This window comes from Zonotrichia albicollis, chromosome 1, assembly GCF_047830755.1.
Source record: "Zonotrichia albicollis isolate bZonAlb1 chromosome 1, bZonAlb1.hap1, whole genome shotgun sequence".
Taxonomy (NCBI): domain Eukaryota; kingdom Metazoa; phylum Chordata; class Aves; order Passeriformes; family Passerellidae; genus Zonotrichia; species Zonotrichia albicollis.
The window spans coordinates 271,028-289,365 of record NC_133819.1 but is presented as its reverse complement, the minus strand read 5'-3'; the positions used below and the strand labels follow the sequence as shown (position 1 = coordinate 289,365).

Below are 18,338 nucleotides of genomic sequence, written 5' to 3'. Positions count from 1 at the left end.
CATCATCATCATCCATCATCATCCATCATCCATCCATCATCCATCTCATCATCCATCCATCATCATCATCATCATCCATCATTCATCATCATCATCATCATCCATCATCATCATCATCATCATCATCCATCATCATCATCATCATCATCATCATCATCATCCATCATCATCATCATTCATCTCATTCCATCATCATCATCATTCATCATCCATCCATCATCCATCATCATTCATCCATCCATCATCCATCCATTCATCATCCATCATCATCATCATCATCCATCATCATCCATCATCATCATCCATCATCATTCATCATCCATCATCATTCATCATCCATCATCATCATCCATTCCATCATCATCCATCATCATCCATCCATCCATTCATCATCATCATCCATCATCCATCATCATCATCCATCCATCATCCATCATCCATCATCATCATCCATCATCATCATCCATCATCCATCATCCATCATCATCATCATCATTCATCATCATCATCATCATCATCCATCATCATCATCATCCATCATCATCATCATCATCATCCATCCATCATCATCATCATCATTCACATCATCATCATCCATCATCATCATCATCCATCCATCATCATCATCATCCATCATCCATCCATCATCATTCATCATCATTCCATCATCATCATCATCATCCATCATCCATCATCATCATCCATCATCCATCATCCATCATCATCCATCATCCATCTCATCATTCCATCCATCATCATCATCATCCATCATCATCCATCCATCATCATCATCCATCATCATCCATCATCATCATCCATCATCATCATCATCATCATCATCCATCATCCATCCATCATCATCCATCATCATCCATCATCCATCCATCATCCATCATCATCCATCCATCATCCATCATCATCCATCATCATCATCATCATCCATCATCCATCATCATCATCATCCATCCATTCATTCATCATCATCATCATCCATCATCATCCATCATCATCCATCATCATCATCCATCATCATCCATCATCCATCCATCATCATCATCATCCATCATCCATCATCATCCATCCATCATCCATCATCCATCCATCATCATCCATCCATCATCATCCATCATCATCATTCCATCCATCATCCATCCATCATCATCCATCATCCATCATCATCATCCATCATCCATCATCATCATCATCATCATCATCATCCATCATCATCCATCATCCATCCATCCATCATCCATCATCATCCATCATCCATCCATCATCCATCATCCATCATCCATCCATCATCATCCATCATCCATCCATCATCCATCCATCCATCCATCATCATCATCCATCATCCATCATCATCATCATCCATCATCCATCCATCATCATCATCCATCATCATCCATCATCCATCCATCCATCCATCATCCATCATCCATCATCATCATTCCATCCATCCATCATCATCCATCATCCATCATCATCATCCATCCATCCATCATCCATCCATCATCCATCATCATCCATCCATCATCCATCATCCATCATCCATCATCATCATCATCATCCATCCATCATCATCATCATCATCCATCCATCATCATCCATCATCCATCCATCATCCATCATCCATCCATCATCATCCATCCATCATCCATCCATCCATCATCATCATCCATCCATCATCCATCATCCATCCATCATCCATCCATCATCATCCATCCATTCATCATCATCCATCATCATCCATCATCCATCATCCATCCATCATCATCCATCATCATCCATCCATCATCCATCCATCATCCATCATCCATCATCATCCATCCATCTCATCATCCATCATCCATCCATCCATCCATCATCCATCATCATCCATCAGTCCATCCATCATCCATCCATCCATCATCCATCATCCATCATCATCCATCCATCATCCATCCATCATCATCATCATCATCCATCCATCATCCATCATCCATCATCATCCATCCATCATCCATCATCATCCATCATCCATCATCATCATCATCTCCATCATCCATCCATCATCCATCATCCATCCATCCATCCATCATCATCCATCCATCATCATCCATCCATCCATCATCCATCCATCCATCATCCATCCATCATCATCATCCATCCATCATCCATCATCATCATCCATCATCCATCATCCATCCATCCATCATCCATCCATCATCCATCCATCATCCATCATCCATCCATCATCCATCCATCATCCATCATCATCCATCCATCATCATCATCCATCCATCCATCATCCATCATCATCCATCATCATCCATCATCATCCATCCATCATCCATCCATCATCCATCCATCATCCATCATCCATCCATCATCCATCTCATCCATCCATCATCCATCCATCATCCATCATCCATCCATCCATCCATCATCCATCCATCATCCATCATCATCATCCATCCATCCATCATCCATCATCATCCATCCATCATCCATCCATCATCATCCATCCATCATCATCATCATCCATCCATCATCCATCCATCCATCCATCATCCATCCATCATCATCATCCATCATCATCATCCATCATCCATCCATCCATCCATCATCCATCCATTCCATCATCCATCCATCCATCATCATCCATCATCCATCCATCATCCATCATCATCCATCCATCATCATCCATCCATCATCCATCCATCCATCCATCCATCCATCCATCATCCATCATCATCCATCCATCCATCATCCATCCATCATCATCCATCCATCCATCATCATCCATCATCCATCCATCCATCATCATCCATCATCCATCCATCATCCATCCATGCATCATCCATCATCATCCATCATCATCATCCATCATTCCATCCATCCATCCATCATCATCATCCATCCATCATCCATCCATCATCCATCATCCATCATCCATCCATCCATCATCCATCCATCCATCATCCATCCATCATCCATCATCCATCCATCATCCATCCATCATCATCCATCCATCCATCATCCATCATCCATCCATCATCCATCCATCATCCATCATCATCCATCCATCATCCATCATCCATCATCCATCATCATCCATCCATCCATCCATCATCCATCCATCCATCCATCATCATCCATCCATCATCCATCCATCATCCATCCATCATCCATCCATCATCCATCCATCATCCATCATCATCCATCCATCATCCATCCATCCATCCATCATCCATCCATCCATCATCCATCATCATCATCCATCCATCCATCATCATCCATCCATCATCCATCCATCATCATCATCATCCATCATCATCATCCATCATCCATCATCCATCCATCATCCATCCATCATCCATCCATCCATCATCATCATCCATCATCATCATCATCCATCCATCCATCCATCCATCATCATCCATCCATCATCCATCCATCATCCATCATCCATCATCATCTCCATCATCCATCATCATCCATCCATCCATCATCCATCCATCATCCATCCATCATCCATCCATCATCCATCCATCCATCCATCATCCATCCATCCATCCATCATCCATCCATCCATCATCCATCATCCATCATCCATCATCCATCCATCATCATCCATCCATCATCCATCCATCCATCATCCATCCATCATCATCCATCCATCATCCATCCATCATCCATCCATCATCCATCCATCATCCATCATCATCCATCCATCCATCATCCATCCATCATCCATCCATCATCCATCCATCATCCATCCATCCATCATCCATCATCATCCATCCATCATCCATCATCCATCCATCATCCATCATCATCCATCCATCATCCATCCATCCATCCATTCCATCATCCATCCATCATCCATCCATCCATCATCCATCCATCCATCATCATCCATCATCCATCCATCATCCATCCATCCATCCATCATCATCATCCATCATCCATCATCCATCCATCCATCCATCCATCATCATCATCCATCATCCATCCATCCATCATCATCCATCCATCCATCATCCATCATCATCCATCATCATCATCCATCATCCATCCATCATCCATCCATCATCCATCATCATCATCATCCATCCATCATCCATCCATCATCCATCCATCATCATCCATCCATCATCCATCCATCCATCATCCATCCATCATCCATCCATCATCCATCCATCATCATCATCCATCATCATCATCCATCATCATCCATCCATCCATCCATCCATCATCATCCATCATCCATCCATCCATCATCCATCATCATCATCATCCATCATCATCCATCATCCATCATCCATCCATCCATCCATCATCCATCCATCATCATCCATCATCCATCATCCATCCATCCATCATCCATCCATCATCCATCCATCCATCATCCATCATCCATCCATCCATCACCATCATCCATCCATCCATCATCATCCATCCATCATCCATCCATCCATCATCCATCATCCATCCATCATCCATCATCCATCCATCATCCATCCATCATCCATCATCATCCATCCATCATCCATCATCATCCATCATCATCCATCCATCATCCATCCATCATCCATCCATCATCCATCATCCATCATCCATCCATCCATCATCCATCCATCATCCATCCATCATCCATCATCATCCATCATCATCCATCATCATCCATCATCCATCCATCCATCATCATCATCCATCATCCATCCATCCATCCATCATCCATCATCCATCATCCATCCATCCATCCATCATCATCCATCCATCATCCATCATCATCCATCATCATCCATCATCCATCCATCCATCATCATCCATCCATCCATCATCATCCATCATCCATCCATCCATCCATCCATCCATCCATCCATCCATCATCCATCATCCATCCATCATCATCCATCCATCATCCATCATCATCCATCCATCATCATCCATCCATCCATCCATCCATCATCCATCACATCATCCATCATCCTCATCCATCCATCCATCCATCATCCATCCATCATCCATCCATCCATCCATCCATCATCCATCCATCCATCCATCCATCCATCCATCCATCATCCATCATCATCATCCATCATCCATCATCCATCCATCATCCATCCATCATCCATCCATCATCCATCCATCATCCATCATCCATCCATCCATCATCCATCCATCCATCATCCATCCATCATCCATCATCCATCATCCATCCATCATCCATCCATCATCATCCATCCATCATCCATCCATCATCCATCATCATCCATCCATCCATCCATCATCCATCCATCCATCCATCCATCCATCCATCCATCATCATCCATCATCCATCCATCATCCATCATCATCCATCCATCATCCATCCATCATCATCCATCATCCATCCATCATCCATCATCATCCATCATCCATCCATCCATCATCCATCATCCATCCATCATCCATCATCCATCATCCATCCATCATCCATCCACATCCATCCATCATCATCCATCCATCATCCATCCATCCATCATCATCCATCATCATCCATCATCCATCATCATCATCCATCCATCATCCATCCATCCATCATCCATCCATCATCCATCCATCATCCATCCATCATCCATCATCCATCCATCATCATCCATCATCCATCATCCATCATCCATCCATCATCATCCATCCATCATCATCCATCCTCATCATCCATCCATCCATCCATCATCCATCCATCATCATCCATCCATCATCCATCCATCATCCATCCATCATCATCCATCACATCCATCCATCCATCCATCATCCATCCATCATCCATCCATCCATCCATCATCCATCCATCATCCATCCATCATCCATCATCCATCATCATCATCATCCATCCATCCATCCATCCATCCATCCATCATCCATCCATCATCCATCCATCATCCATCCATCATCATCCATCATCATCCATCCATCATCCATCATCCATCATCCATCCATCATCCATCCATCATCCATCATCCATCATCATCCATCCATCATCCATCCATCATCCATCCATCCATCATCCATCCATCATCCATCCATCATCCATCATCATCCATCATCCATCCATCCATCCATCCATCATCCATCCATCATCCATCCATCATCCATCCATCCATCCATCATCCATCCATCATCCATCATCCATCATCATCCATCATCATCCATCCATCATCCATCCATCATCCATCCATCCATCCATCATCCATCCATCCATCCATCATCATCCATCCATCATCCATCATCCATCATCCATCCATCATCCATCCATCATCCATCCATCATCCATCCATCATCCATCATCCATCCATCATCCATCCATCATCCATCCATCATCATCCATCCATCATCCATCCATCATCCATCCATCATCCATCCATCCATCATCCATCATCATCCATCCATCATCCATCCATCCATCATCCATCATCCATCCATCCATCCATCATCCATCCATCATCCATCCATCATCCATCCATCATCCATCCATCATCCATCCATCATCCATCCATCCATCCATCATCATCCATCCATCATCCATCCATCATCCATCCATCCATCCATCCATCCATCATCCATCCATCATCCATCCATCCATCATCCATCCATCATCCATCCATCATCCATCCATCCATCATCATCATCCATCATCCATCCACATCCATCATCCATCCATCCATCATCCATCCATCATCCATCCATCATCATCATCCATCATCCATCCATCATCCATCCATCATCCATCCATCATCCATCCATCATCCATCATCATCCATCCATCCATCATCCATCCATCATCCATCCATCCATCATCATCCATCATCATCCATCCATCATCCATCCATCCATCCATCATCCATCCATCATCCATCCATCCATCATCATCCATCCATCATCCATCCATCCATCCATCCATCCATCATCCATCCATCATCATCCATCATCCATCATCATCATCATCCATCATCCATCCATCATCCATCCATCATCCATCATCCATCCATCATCCATCCATCATCCATCATCCATCCATCATCCATCATCCATCATCATCCATCATCCATCATCCATCCATCCATCATCATCCATCCATCATCCATCCATCATCCATCCATCCATCCATCATCATCCATCCATCATCCATCCATCCATCCATCCATCATCCATCCATCTCCATCCATCATCCATCCATCCATCATCATCCATCCATCCATCATCCATCCATCATCCATCATCCATCATCCATCATCCATCCATCCATCATCCATCCATCATCCATCCATCATCCATCCATCATCATCCATCATCATCATCCATCCATCCATCATCATCCATCATCCATCCATCATCCATCCATCCATCATCCATCATCCATCATCCATCCATCCATCCATCCATCATCCATCCATCATCCATCATCATCCATCCATCCATCATCCATCCATCATCCATCATCATCATCCATCCATCATCCATCCATCATCCATCCATCCATCCATCCATCATCCATCCATCCATCCATCCATCATCCATCCATCATCCATCCATCATCCATCCATCCATCATCCATCCATCATCATCCATCCATCCATCCATCATCCATCCATCATCCATCATCCATCCATCATCCATCCATCATCATCCATCCATCATCCATCATCCATCATCCATCCATCATCCATCATCATCCATCCATCATCATCCATCCATCCATCCATCATCCATCCATCCATCATCCATCCATCCATCATCCATCATCCATCATCATCCATCCATCATCCATCCATCCATCCATCCATCATCATCCATCATCCATCCATCCATCATCCATCATCCATCCATCCATCCATCCATCATCCATCCATCATCATCATCCATCATCATCCATCCATCATCCATCATCCATCCATCATCCATCCATCCATCATCCATCATCCATCCATCATCATCCATCCATCCATCATCATCCATCATCATCCATCCATCATCCATCCATCATCCATCCATCCATCCATCCATCCATCCATCCATCCATCATCCATCATCCATCCATCCATCATCATCCATCCATCCATCCATCCATCATCCATCCATCCATCATCATCCATCATCCATCCATCATCATCATCATCCATCATCCATCCATCATCCATCCATCCATCCATCCATCATCCATCCATCCATCCATCCATCCATCCATCCATCCATCCATCATCCATCCATCATCCATCCATCATCCATCCATCATCCATCCATCCATCATCCATCCATCCATCATCCATCCATCATCCATCCATCATCATCATCCATCATCCATCCATCCATCATCCATCCATCATCCATCCATCATCCATCCATCATCCATCATCCATCCATCATCATCATCCATCCATCCATCATCCATCCATCATCCATCCATCCATCCATCATCCATCATCCATCCATCCATCATCCATCCATCATCATCCATCCATCCATCCATCATCCATCCATCCATCCATCCATCATCATCCATCCATCCATCATCCATCCATCATCCATCCATCCATCATCCATCCATCATCCATCCATCCATCCATCCATCCATCCATCCATCATCCATCCATCATCCATCCATCATCCATCCATCATCCATCCATCCATCATCCATCCATCCATCCATCCATCCATCCATCATCCATCCATCCATCCATCATCCATCCATCCATCCATCCATCCATCCATCCATCATCCATCCATCCATCATCCATCCATCATCCATCCATCATCCATCCATCCATCATCATCCATCATCCATCCATCCATCCATCATCCATCCATCATCCATCCATCATCCATCCATCCATCCATCCATCCATCCATCATCCATCCATCATCCATCCATCATCCATCATCCATCCATCCATCCATCATCCATCCATCATCATCCATCATCCATCCATCCATCATCCATCATCATCCATCATCCATCATCCATCATCATCATCCATCCATCATCCATCCATCATCCATCCATCCATCCATCATCCATCCATCCATCCATCCATCATCCATCCATCATCCATCATCCATCCATCCATCCATCCATCATCCATCCATCCATCATCATCCATCCATCCATCCATCATCCATCCATCATCATCCATCATCATCATCCATCCATCCATCATCCATCCATCATCCATCCATCATCATCCATCCATCATCATCCATCATCCATCCATCCATCATCCATCCATCATCCATCCATCCATCATCCATCATCCATCCATCATCCATCCATCCATCATCCATCCATCATCCATCCATCATCCATCATCCATCCATCATCCATCCATCATCCATCCATCATCCATCCATCCATCCATCCATCATCCATCCATCCATCCATCATCCATCCATCCATCATCCATCATCCATCATCCATCCATCCATCATCCATCCATCATCATCCATCATCCATCCATCCATCATCCATCCATCATCCATCCATCCATCCATCATCATCCATCATCCATCCATCCATCCATCCATCCATCCATCCATCCATCACCATCCATCATCCATCCATCATCCATCCATCCATCCATCCATCATCCATCATCCATCATCCATCCATCCATCATCCATCCATCCATCATCCATCCATCCATCCATCATCATCCATCCATCCATCATCCATCATCCATCCATCCATCCATCATCCATCCATCCATCCATCATCCATCCATCCATCCATCCATCCATCCATCATCCATCCATCCATCCATCATCCATCCATCCATCCATCCATCCATCATCCATCATCCATCCATCATCCATCCATCATCATCCATCCATCATCCATCATCATCCATCCATCATCATCCATCCATCCATCCATCATCATCATCCATCATCCATCCATCATCCATCCATCATCCATCATCCATCCATCCATCCATCCATCATCCATCCATCATCCATCCATCATCCATCATCCATCCATCCATCCATCCATCCATCCATCTATCATCCATCCATCATCCATCCATCATCCATCATCCATCATCCATCCATCCATCATCATCCATCATCCATCCATCATCCATCCATCCATCCATCATCCATCCATCCATCTATCATCCATCCATCCATCCATCCATCATCATCCATCCATCATCCATCATCCATCCATCCATCCATCCATCATCCATCCATCATCCATCCATCATCCATCCATCATCCATCCATCCATCCATCATCATCATCCATCCATCATCCATCCATCATCATCCATCATCCATCATCCATCATCCATCCATCCATCCATCCATCCATCCATCATCCATCCATCATCCATCATCATCCATCATCATCCATCCATCCATCCATCCATCCATCCATCATCATCCATCCATCCATCCATCATCCATCCATCCTCATCCATCCATCCATCCATCCATCATCCATCCATCCATCATCCATCCATCATCCATCCATCATCCATCCATCCATCATCCATCCATCATCCATCCATCCATCCATCATCCATCCATCATCCATCCATCCATCCATCCATCCATCCATCCATCCATCCATCATCCATCCATCATCCATCCATCCATCCATCATCCATCCATCCATCCATCATCCATCCATCATCCATCATCCATCATCCATCCATCCATCATCCATCCATCATCCATCCATCCATCATCCATCCATCCATCATCCATCCATCATCCATCCATCATCCATCCATCCATCCATCATCCATCCATCCATCCATCCATCATCCATCCATCCATCCATCCATCCATCCATCATCCATCCATCATCCATCCATCCATCCATCATCCATCCATCCATCCATCATCCATCCATCATCCATCCATCCATCATCCATCCATCCATCATCCATCCATCATCCATCCATGCATCATCCATCCATCATCCATCCATCATCCATCCATCCATCATCCATCCATCATCCATCCATCCATCATCCATCATCCATCCATCATCCATCCATCCATCATCCATCCATCCATCCATCATCCATCATCCATCATCCATCCATCCATCCATCCATCATCCATCCATCATCCATCCATCCATCCATCCATCATCCATCCATCCATCCATCCATCCATCCATCCATCATCCATCCATCCATCATCCATCCATCCATCATCCATCCATCATCCATCCATCATCCATCCATCATCCATCCATCATCCATCCATCCATCATCCATCCATCCATCCATCATCCATCCATCATCCATCCATCCATCCATCATCCATCCATCCATCCATCCATCATCCATCCATCCATCCATCATCCATCCATCCATCCATCCATCATCCATCCATCCATCATCCATCCATCCATCATCCATCCATCCATCCATCATCCATCCATCCATCCATCATCCATCATCCATCCATCCATCCATCCATCCATCCATCATCCATCCATCCATCCATCCATCCATCCATCCATCCATCATCCATCCATCCATCCATCATCCATCCATCCATCATCCATCCATCCATCATCCATCCATCCATCCATCCATCCATCCATCCATCCATCCATCCATCCATCCATCATCCATCCATCCATCATCCATCCATCCATCCATCATCCATCATCCATCATCCATCCATCATCCATCCATCCATCCATCATCCATCCATCATCCATCATCCATCCATCCCAAGGAAACCTTTGGGATCCCGGCACAATTCCCAGCGGATCCGTGCCCTCACCAGGTTGTGAACCTGGTGGTGCCACCCGCTGGGGATGAAGACGATCTCTCCGGGCTCCTGCAGAATTTCCAGCGGGGGCTGGCTCCGGCTGGAGCGCGGATAAATCCGCTCATCCCGCAGATCCGGCGCCGTCACGTCGAAGGGGAGATTCCCGTGGCGATCCCGCAGGAATTCCTCCTGTCCCGCGGGATACAGCAGCCACCGCTTCCGGCCGCACACGTTGGCCGACCAGCTGTAGGAGCGGAACACGTCGGCGTGGAACGGCGTCCTGGGGGGGAAAATCAGGGATGGGCGGGAATCCAGCCCGAAAAATTCCAGTGGGGATCCAAGGCGTTGAGAAGGTTGAGGTGCTGATCCCAAATTCCATGAGGAGTTGCAGTTGGATGATGGGGTTTTGGTTATTGAAAGGTTATTGTATGGATGCTGATCCCAAAAATCATCATGGAATTTTGGTTGGATTATGGACTGTGGCTAATAGAAGGTCAGAATGTGGATATTGATCCCAAAATTCCTGATGGAATTTCAGTTGGATTATGGGGTTTTGGTTATTGAAATGCTATTTACAGATGCTGATCCCAGAATTCCTCATGGAATTTTGGTTGGATTATGGACTTTGGCTACTAGAAGATCAATATATGGATATTGATCCCAAAATTCCTCATGGAATTTCAGTTGGATTATGGGGTTTTGGGTATTGAAAGGCTGTTATATGGATGCTGATCCCAAAAATCATCATGGAATTTGGGTTGGATTATGGACTGTGGCTAATAGAAGATCAATATATGGATATTGATCCCAAAATTCCTGATGGAATTTCAGTTGGATTATGGGGTTTTGGTTACTGAAAGGCTATGATATGGATGCTGATCCCAAAATTCCATAAGGAATTTCAGTTGGATTATTGAGTTTTGGCTATTATAAAGCTACTGTATCCATACCTTTCCCAAAATTTCTCATGGAATTTTGGATGGATTATGGAGTTTTGGCTATTAAGGCTGTTATATGGATACTGATCCCAAAATTCTTAGTGGAATTTTGATTGGGTTATGGAGTTTTGACCATGAAAAAAATCACTGTATCCATACCAATCCCAAAATTCTTCATGGAATTTTGGTTGGATGATGGGAGTTTTGGTTATTAATAGGGCATTAGGTGGTTACTGATCCCAAAATTCCTCATGGAATTTTGGTTGGATTATGGACTTTGGCTAATAGAAGGTCAACACGTGGATATTGATCCCAAAATTCCTGTTGGAATTTCAGTTGGATTATGGGGGTTTGACTATTAAAAGGTCATTATGGGGGTACTGATCCCAGAATTTTTCATGGAATTTTGGTTGGAGTATGGACTTTGGCTATTATAAGGCCAATATATGGATATTGATCCCAAAATTCCTCATGGAATTTCAGTTGGATTATGGAGTTTTTGCTATTAAAACGCCACTGTATCCATACTGATCCCAAAATTCCTCATGGAATTTTGGTTGGATTATGGGGTTTTGATTATTAAAAGGCCATTATGTGGATACTGATCCTAAAATTCCTCATGGAATTTTGGATGGATGATGGGAGTTTTGGCTATTAAAAAAATCACTGTATCCATACTGATCCCAAAATTCCTCATGGAATTTAATTGGATTATGGGGTTTTGGTTATTAAGGCTGTTATATGGATACTGATCCCAAAATTCCTGATGGAATTCTGGCTGGATAAAGGAGTGCTTTATATCCTTTGTGCTTCTCTTTATTTTATCCCAAAAATCCTTCAGGGGCAGGGAATTCTGATAAAAACACCCCAAATGCAACTTGACAACCAACACCGGGCTGGAATTTTCCCCTGGAATTTTCCCCTGGAGTTATCCCTGCACATCCCAAGGGAATTTCTCCTCTAATCTCCCACATCCTTTTTCTTTGGGGTTTTTTTCCCTTTTCCAGGGAACCAACCAGGCCACCAGGAACCCTGCTTATCCTGAGGGATAACGGGATCATTCCCTGGGATTTTCAGGAATTTTTTGGGATCAGAGCCTTACCAGGATCCCTTGGGTCCCATGTAGACGAACCGAAAATCATCCCCGGCCGCCGCATCCCAATATTCATTGAGCCAATCCGAGGAAAAATACACGGGAGTGGTGTAAACATCCTGCTCTGGAAAAGCTCTGGAAAACAAAAACTGCTTGGAAAAGCAGCCTGGGAAAACGGGATAACCCCCAAAAACAGCGGGAAGAGCAGGGTGGATCCCTCAGGATGGAATTCCAGGGGTTTGGGGTGGAAGGGAGTTGAAGGAGAAGCTTATCCCAAATTTTCGCTGGCCCAGGTTGTTCCAAGGTGGTTCCAGGGATTTTGGGGCAGCCACGGTTTCTCTGGGAATTCCATCCCAGCCCCTCACCATTCCCACAGGGAAAATTCCTTCCCAGCTGGAGAAGGAAAGGCAGAGCTGGGGGAAGGGAACTGGAAGGAGTGGGAACATTCCCAGAAAAGATCCTAAAGGATCCCAAATCCAACATGGAATAATCCCAATCCAGGTCTGACTGTAGGAGCTGCTCCATCCAGTGCCATTTTCCATAGGGAGAAAACACGGAATGCTTTGGGTGGGAAGGGACCTTTAGGATGATCCCAAGGACAATTCCCACCATCCCAGGCTGCTCCTGGCCTTGGACATTCCATGGATCCAGGGGCAGCCACGGCTGCTCTGGGAATTCCATCCCAGCCTCTCACCATTCCCACTGGGAAAATTCCTTCCCAAATTCCTTCCCAGCTGGAGAAGGAAAGGCAGAGCTGAGGGAAGGGAACTTGGAGGAGTGGGAACATTCCCAGAAAAGCCAATGGATACTAAAAGATCCCAAATCCAGCATGGAATAATCCCAATCCAGGTCTGACTGTAGGAGCTGCTCCAGAGTAATTTTCCATAGGGAGAAAACAAGGAATGGTTTGGGTGGGAAGGGACCTTTAGGATCATCCCAGGCTGCTCCTGGCCTTGGACATTCCATGGATTCCGGGGCAGCCACGGCTTCTCTGGGAATTCCATCCCGGCCCCACCCCATTCCCACAGGGAAAATTCCTTCCCAAATTCCTTCCCAGCTGGAGACGGAAAGGCAGAGCTGGGGGAAGGGAGCTGGAAGGAGTGGGAACATTCCCAGAAAAGCCAATGGATCCTAAAGGATCCCAAATCCAACATGGAATAATCCCAACCCAAATCCCAATCCAGGTCTGACTGTAGGAGCTGCTCCAGAGTAATTTTCCATAGGGAGAAAACACGGAATGGTTTGGGTGGGAAAGGACCTTTAGGATGATCCCAAGGACAATTCCCACCGTCCCAGGCTACTCCTGGTTTTGGACATTCCATGGATCCAGGGGCAGCCACAGCTGCTCTGGGAATTCCATCCCAGCCCCTCCCCATTCCCACAGGGAAAATTCCTTCCCAAATTCCTTCCCAGCTGGAGAAGGAAAGGCAGAGCTGGGGGAAGGAAACTTGGAGGAGTGGGAACATTCCCAGAAAAGATCCTAAAGGATCCCAAATCCAACATGGAATAATCCCCATCCAGGTCTGACTGTAGGAGCTGCTCCAGAGCCATTTTCCATAGGGAGAAAACACGGAATGGTTTGGGTGGGAAGGGACCTTTAGGATCATTCCAAGGACAATTCCCACCATCCCAGACTGTTCCTGGTTTTGGACATTCCATGGATCCAGGGCAGCCACGGCTTCTCTGGGAATTCCATCCCAGTCCCTCCCCATTCCCACTGGGAAAATTCCTTCCCAAGCTTCTTTTCCAGCTGGAGAAGGAAAGGCAGAGCTGAGGGAACAGAACTGGAAGGAGTGGGAACATTCCCAGAAAAGCCAATGGATCCTAAAGGATCCCAAATCCAACATGGAATAATCCCAATCCAGGTCTGACTGTAGGAGCTGCTCCAGCCAGAGCCATTTTCCACAGGGAGAAAACACGGAATGGTTTGGGTGGGAAGGGACCTTTAGGATCATTCCAAGGACAATTCCCACCATCCCAGGCTGCTCCTGGTTTTGGACATTCCAGGGATTCCGGGGCAGCCACGGCTTCTCTGGGAATTCCATCCCAGCCCCTCCCCATTCCCACAGGGAAAATTCCTTCCCAAATTCTTTTCCAGCTGGACAAAGAAAGGCAGAGCTGGGGGAAAGGAGCTGGAAGGAGTGGGAACATTCCCAGAAAAGATCCTAAAGGATCCCAAATCCAGCATGGAATAATCCCAACCCAAATCCCAATCCAGGTCTGACTGTAGGAGCTGCTCCATCCAGAGCCATTTTCCATAGGGAGAAAACAAGGAATGGTTTGGGTGGGAAGGGACCTTTAGGATCATTCCAAGGCTGCTCCTGGTTTTGGGCATTCCAGGGATTTGGGGGCAGCCACGGCTGCTCTGGGAATTCCATCCCAGCCCCTCCCCATTCCCACAGGGAAAATTCCTTCCCAAATTCTTTCCCAGCTGGAGAAGGAAAGGCAGAGCTGGGGGAAGGGAGCTGGAAGGAGTGGGAACATTCCCAGAAAAACCAATGGATACTAAAGGATCCCAAATCCAGCATGGAATAATCCCAACCCAAATCCCAATCCATGTGACTGTAGGAGCTGCTCCAGAGCCATTTTCCATGGGGAGAAAACATGGAATGGTTTGGGTGGGAAGGGACCTTTAGGATGATCCCAAGGACAATTCCCACCGTCCCAGGCTGCTCCTGGTTTTGGACATTCCATGGATCCAGGGGCAGCCCCAGCTGCTCTGGGAATTCCATCCCAACCAGGAATTCCCAATTCCCAAATTGTGTTTAAATGGATCTTGAGCTTGGAATAAAAGGTGGGAATAAGGCTGAGGGAATATCGGGGATTTGAGGAATTCTGGGCTCCAAGGCTTTGGAATCCCTCAGGGAATGTTGGAATGTTTTCCCTCCGTGCTGATGCTGAGCTCGGCTGCTTTGCCTCAAAATCCCAACGGGAAAATCTGAAAATCATGGAATTGTGGAATTTTTAGGGTTATTTTAGGGAATTTTTAGGGGGATCCTAAAGAACATCCAGCCCCAACCCCATGGCAGGGACACCTCCCACTATTCCAGGTGCTCCAAGTTGGTTTTGGGCAATTCCAGGGATGGGAATTCCATCCCAAGCAGGAATTCCTTCCTAAATTAAATGGGAAGCCATTCCCTGTTTCCTGCCATTCCCTGCTCATCCCAAATCCCTCCCCAGCTCCCCTGGAGCCCCTGGAGCCCCTGGAGCCTCTGAGGATTCCCTGGATCCCTCCCCTCTCCAGAGGGACATTCCCGGTGCTGGAATGTCAGGAATGACTTTTCCCACTATTCAGGTGATCCAAGTTGGTTTTGGGCAATTTCAGGGATGGGAATTCCATCCCAAGCAGGAATTCCTTCCTAAATCAAGCAGGAAGCCATTCCCTGTTTCCTGCCATTCCCTGCTCATCCCAAATCCCTCCCCAGCTCCCCTGGAGCCCCTGGAGCTTCTGAGGATTCCCTGGATCCCTCCCCTCTCCAGAGGGACGTTCCCGGTGCTGGAATGTCGGGAATGACATTTCCCACTATTCCAGGTGATCCAAGTTGGTTTTGGGCAATTCCAGGGATGGGAATTCCTTCCTAAATTAAATGGGAAGCCATTCCCTGTTTCCTGCCATTCCCTGCTCATCCCAAATCCCTCCCCAGCTCTCCTGGAGCCCCTGGAAGGGGCTCTGAGGATTCCCTGGATCCCTGCCTTCTCCAGAGGGACATTCCCGGTGCTGGAATGTCGGGAATGACATTTCCCACTATTCCAGGTGATCCAAGTTGGTTCTGGGCAATTCCAGGGATGGGAATTCCATCCCAAGCAGGAATTCCATCCTAAATCAAGCGGGAAGCCATTCCCTGTTTCCTGCCATTCCCTGCTCATCCCAAATCCCTCCCCAGCTCTCCTGGAGGCTCTGGAAGGGGCTCTGAGGATTCCCTGGATCCCTCCCCTCTCCAGAGGGACATTCCTGGTGCTGGAATGTCGGGAATGGGGCCGGACCTGCTCAGGTGCCAGTCCTTGAGGTAGAGGCAGCCGCGGGGGGAGCGGTGCCCGTTCCCGATGCGTTCCCGCCAATATTCCAGGAATTCCCGGAAGGGCAGCTGCTCCTTGGGGTTGGAGTTGTACTCCCGGACGTCGCAGTTGGCCACGGGCACCACGGCTTCTCCTGGAATGACAAATCCCGCGGGAATTTTCATCGGGAATGAGGAGGATTCATTAAATCACCTTCCCAAAGTTCATTCCTGTGGAATTCCAGGCTTTAAATATTCCAAAGGAACCATCCCAATCCCAGAACCATCATTCCAAGGGGACGTGATCCAGGAATTACAAATCCCTTGGGAATGAGGAGGATCCATCAAATCACCACCCCAAAGTTCATCCCTGTGGAATTCCAGGCTTCAAAAATTCCAAAGGAACCATCCCAATGTTCCAGAACCATCATTCCAAGGGAACATGATCCAGGAATTACAAATCCCTCAGGAATTTTCTCAGGGAATGAGGAATGATCACCTCCCTCAAGCTCATCCCTGTGGAATTCCAGGCTTTAAATATTCCAAAGGGACC

The 18,338-nt window shown here is 46.1% G+C and overlaps 1 protein-coding gene across 2 annotated transcripts in view; it reads right to left on the bottom strand.

Moving 5' to 3' along the window:
* Positions 1-18,338, bottom strand: part of JMJD4 (jumonji domain containing 4) — a 46,184-nt gene that overhangs the window by 19,720 nt on the left and 8,126 nt on the right. For both annotated transcript variants that reach the window (XR_012579249.1, XM_074536195.1), the window contains exons 3-5: positions 17,775-17,940; positions 13,800-13,925; positions 11,772-12,039 (exon numbers count right to left, since the gene is read on the bottom strand). Coding sequence is in view for 1 of the 2 variants with exons in the window: in XM_074536195.1 (XP_074392296.1) it covers positions 11,772-12,039; positions 13,800-13,925; positions 17,775-17,940 (560 nt within the window). In the remaining variant the exon portion in view is untranslated. The remainder of the gene's footprint in view (positions 1-11,771; positions 12,040-13,799; positions 13,926-17,774; positions 17,941-18,338) is intronic.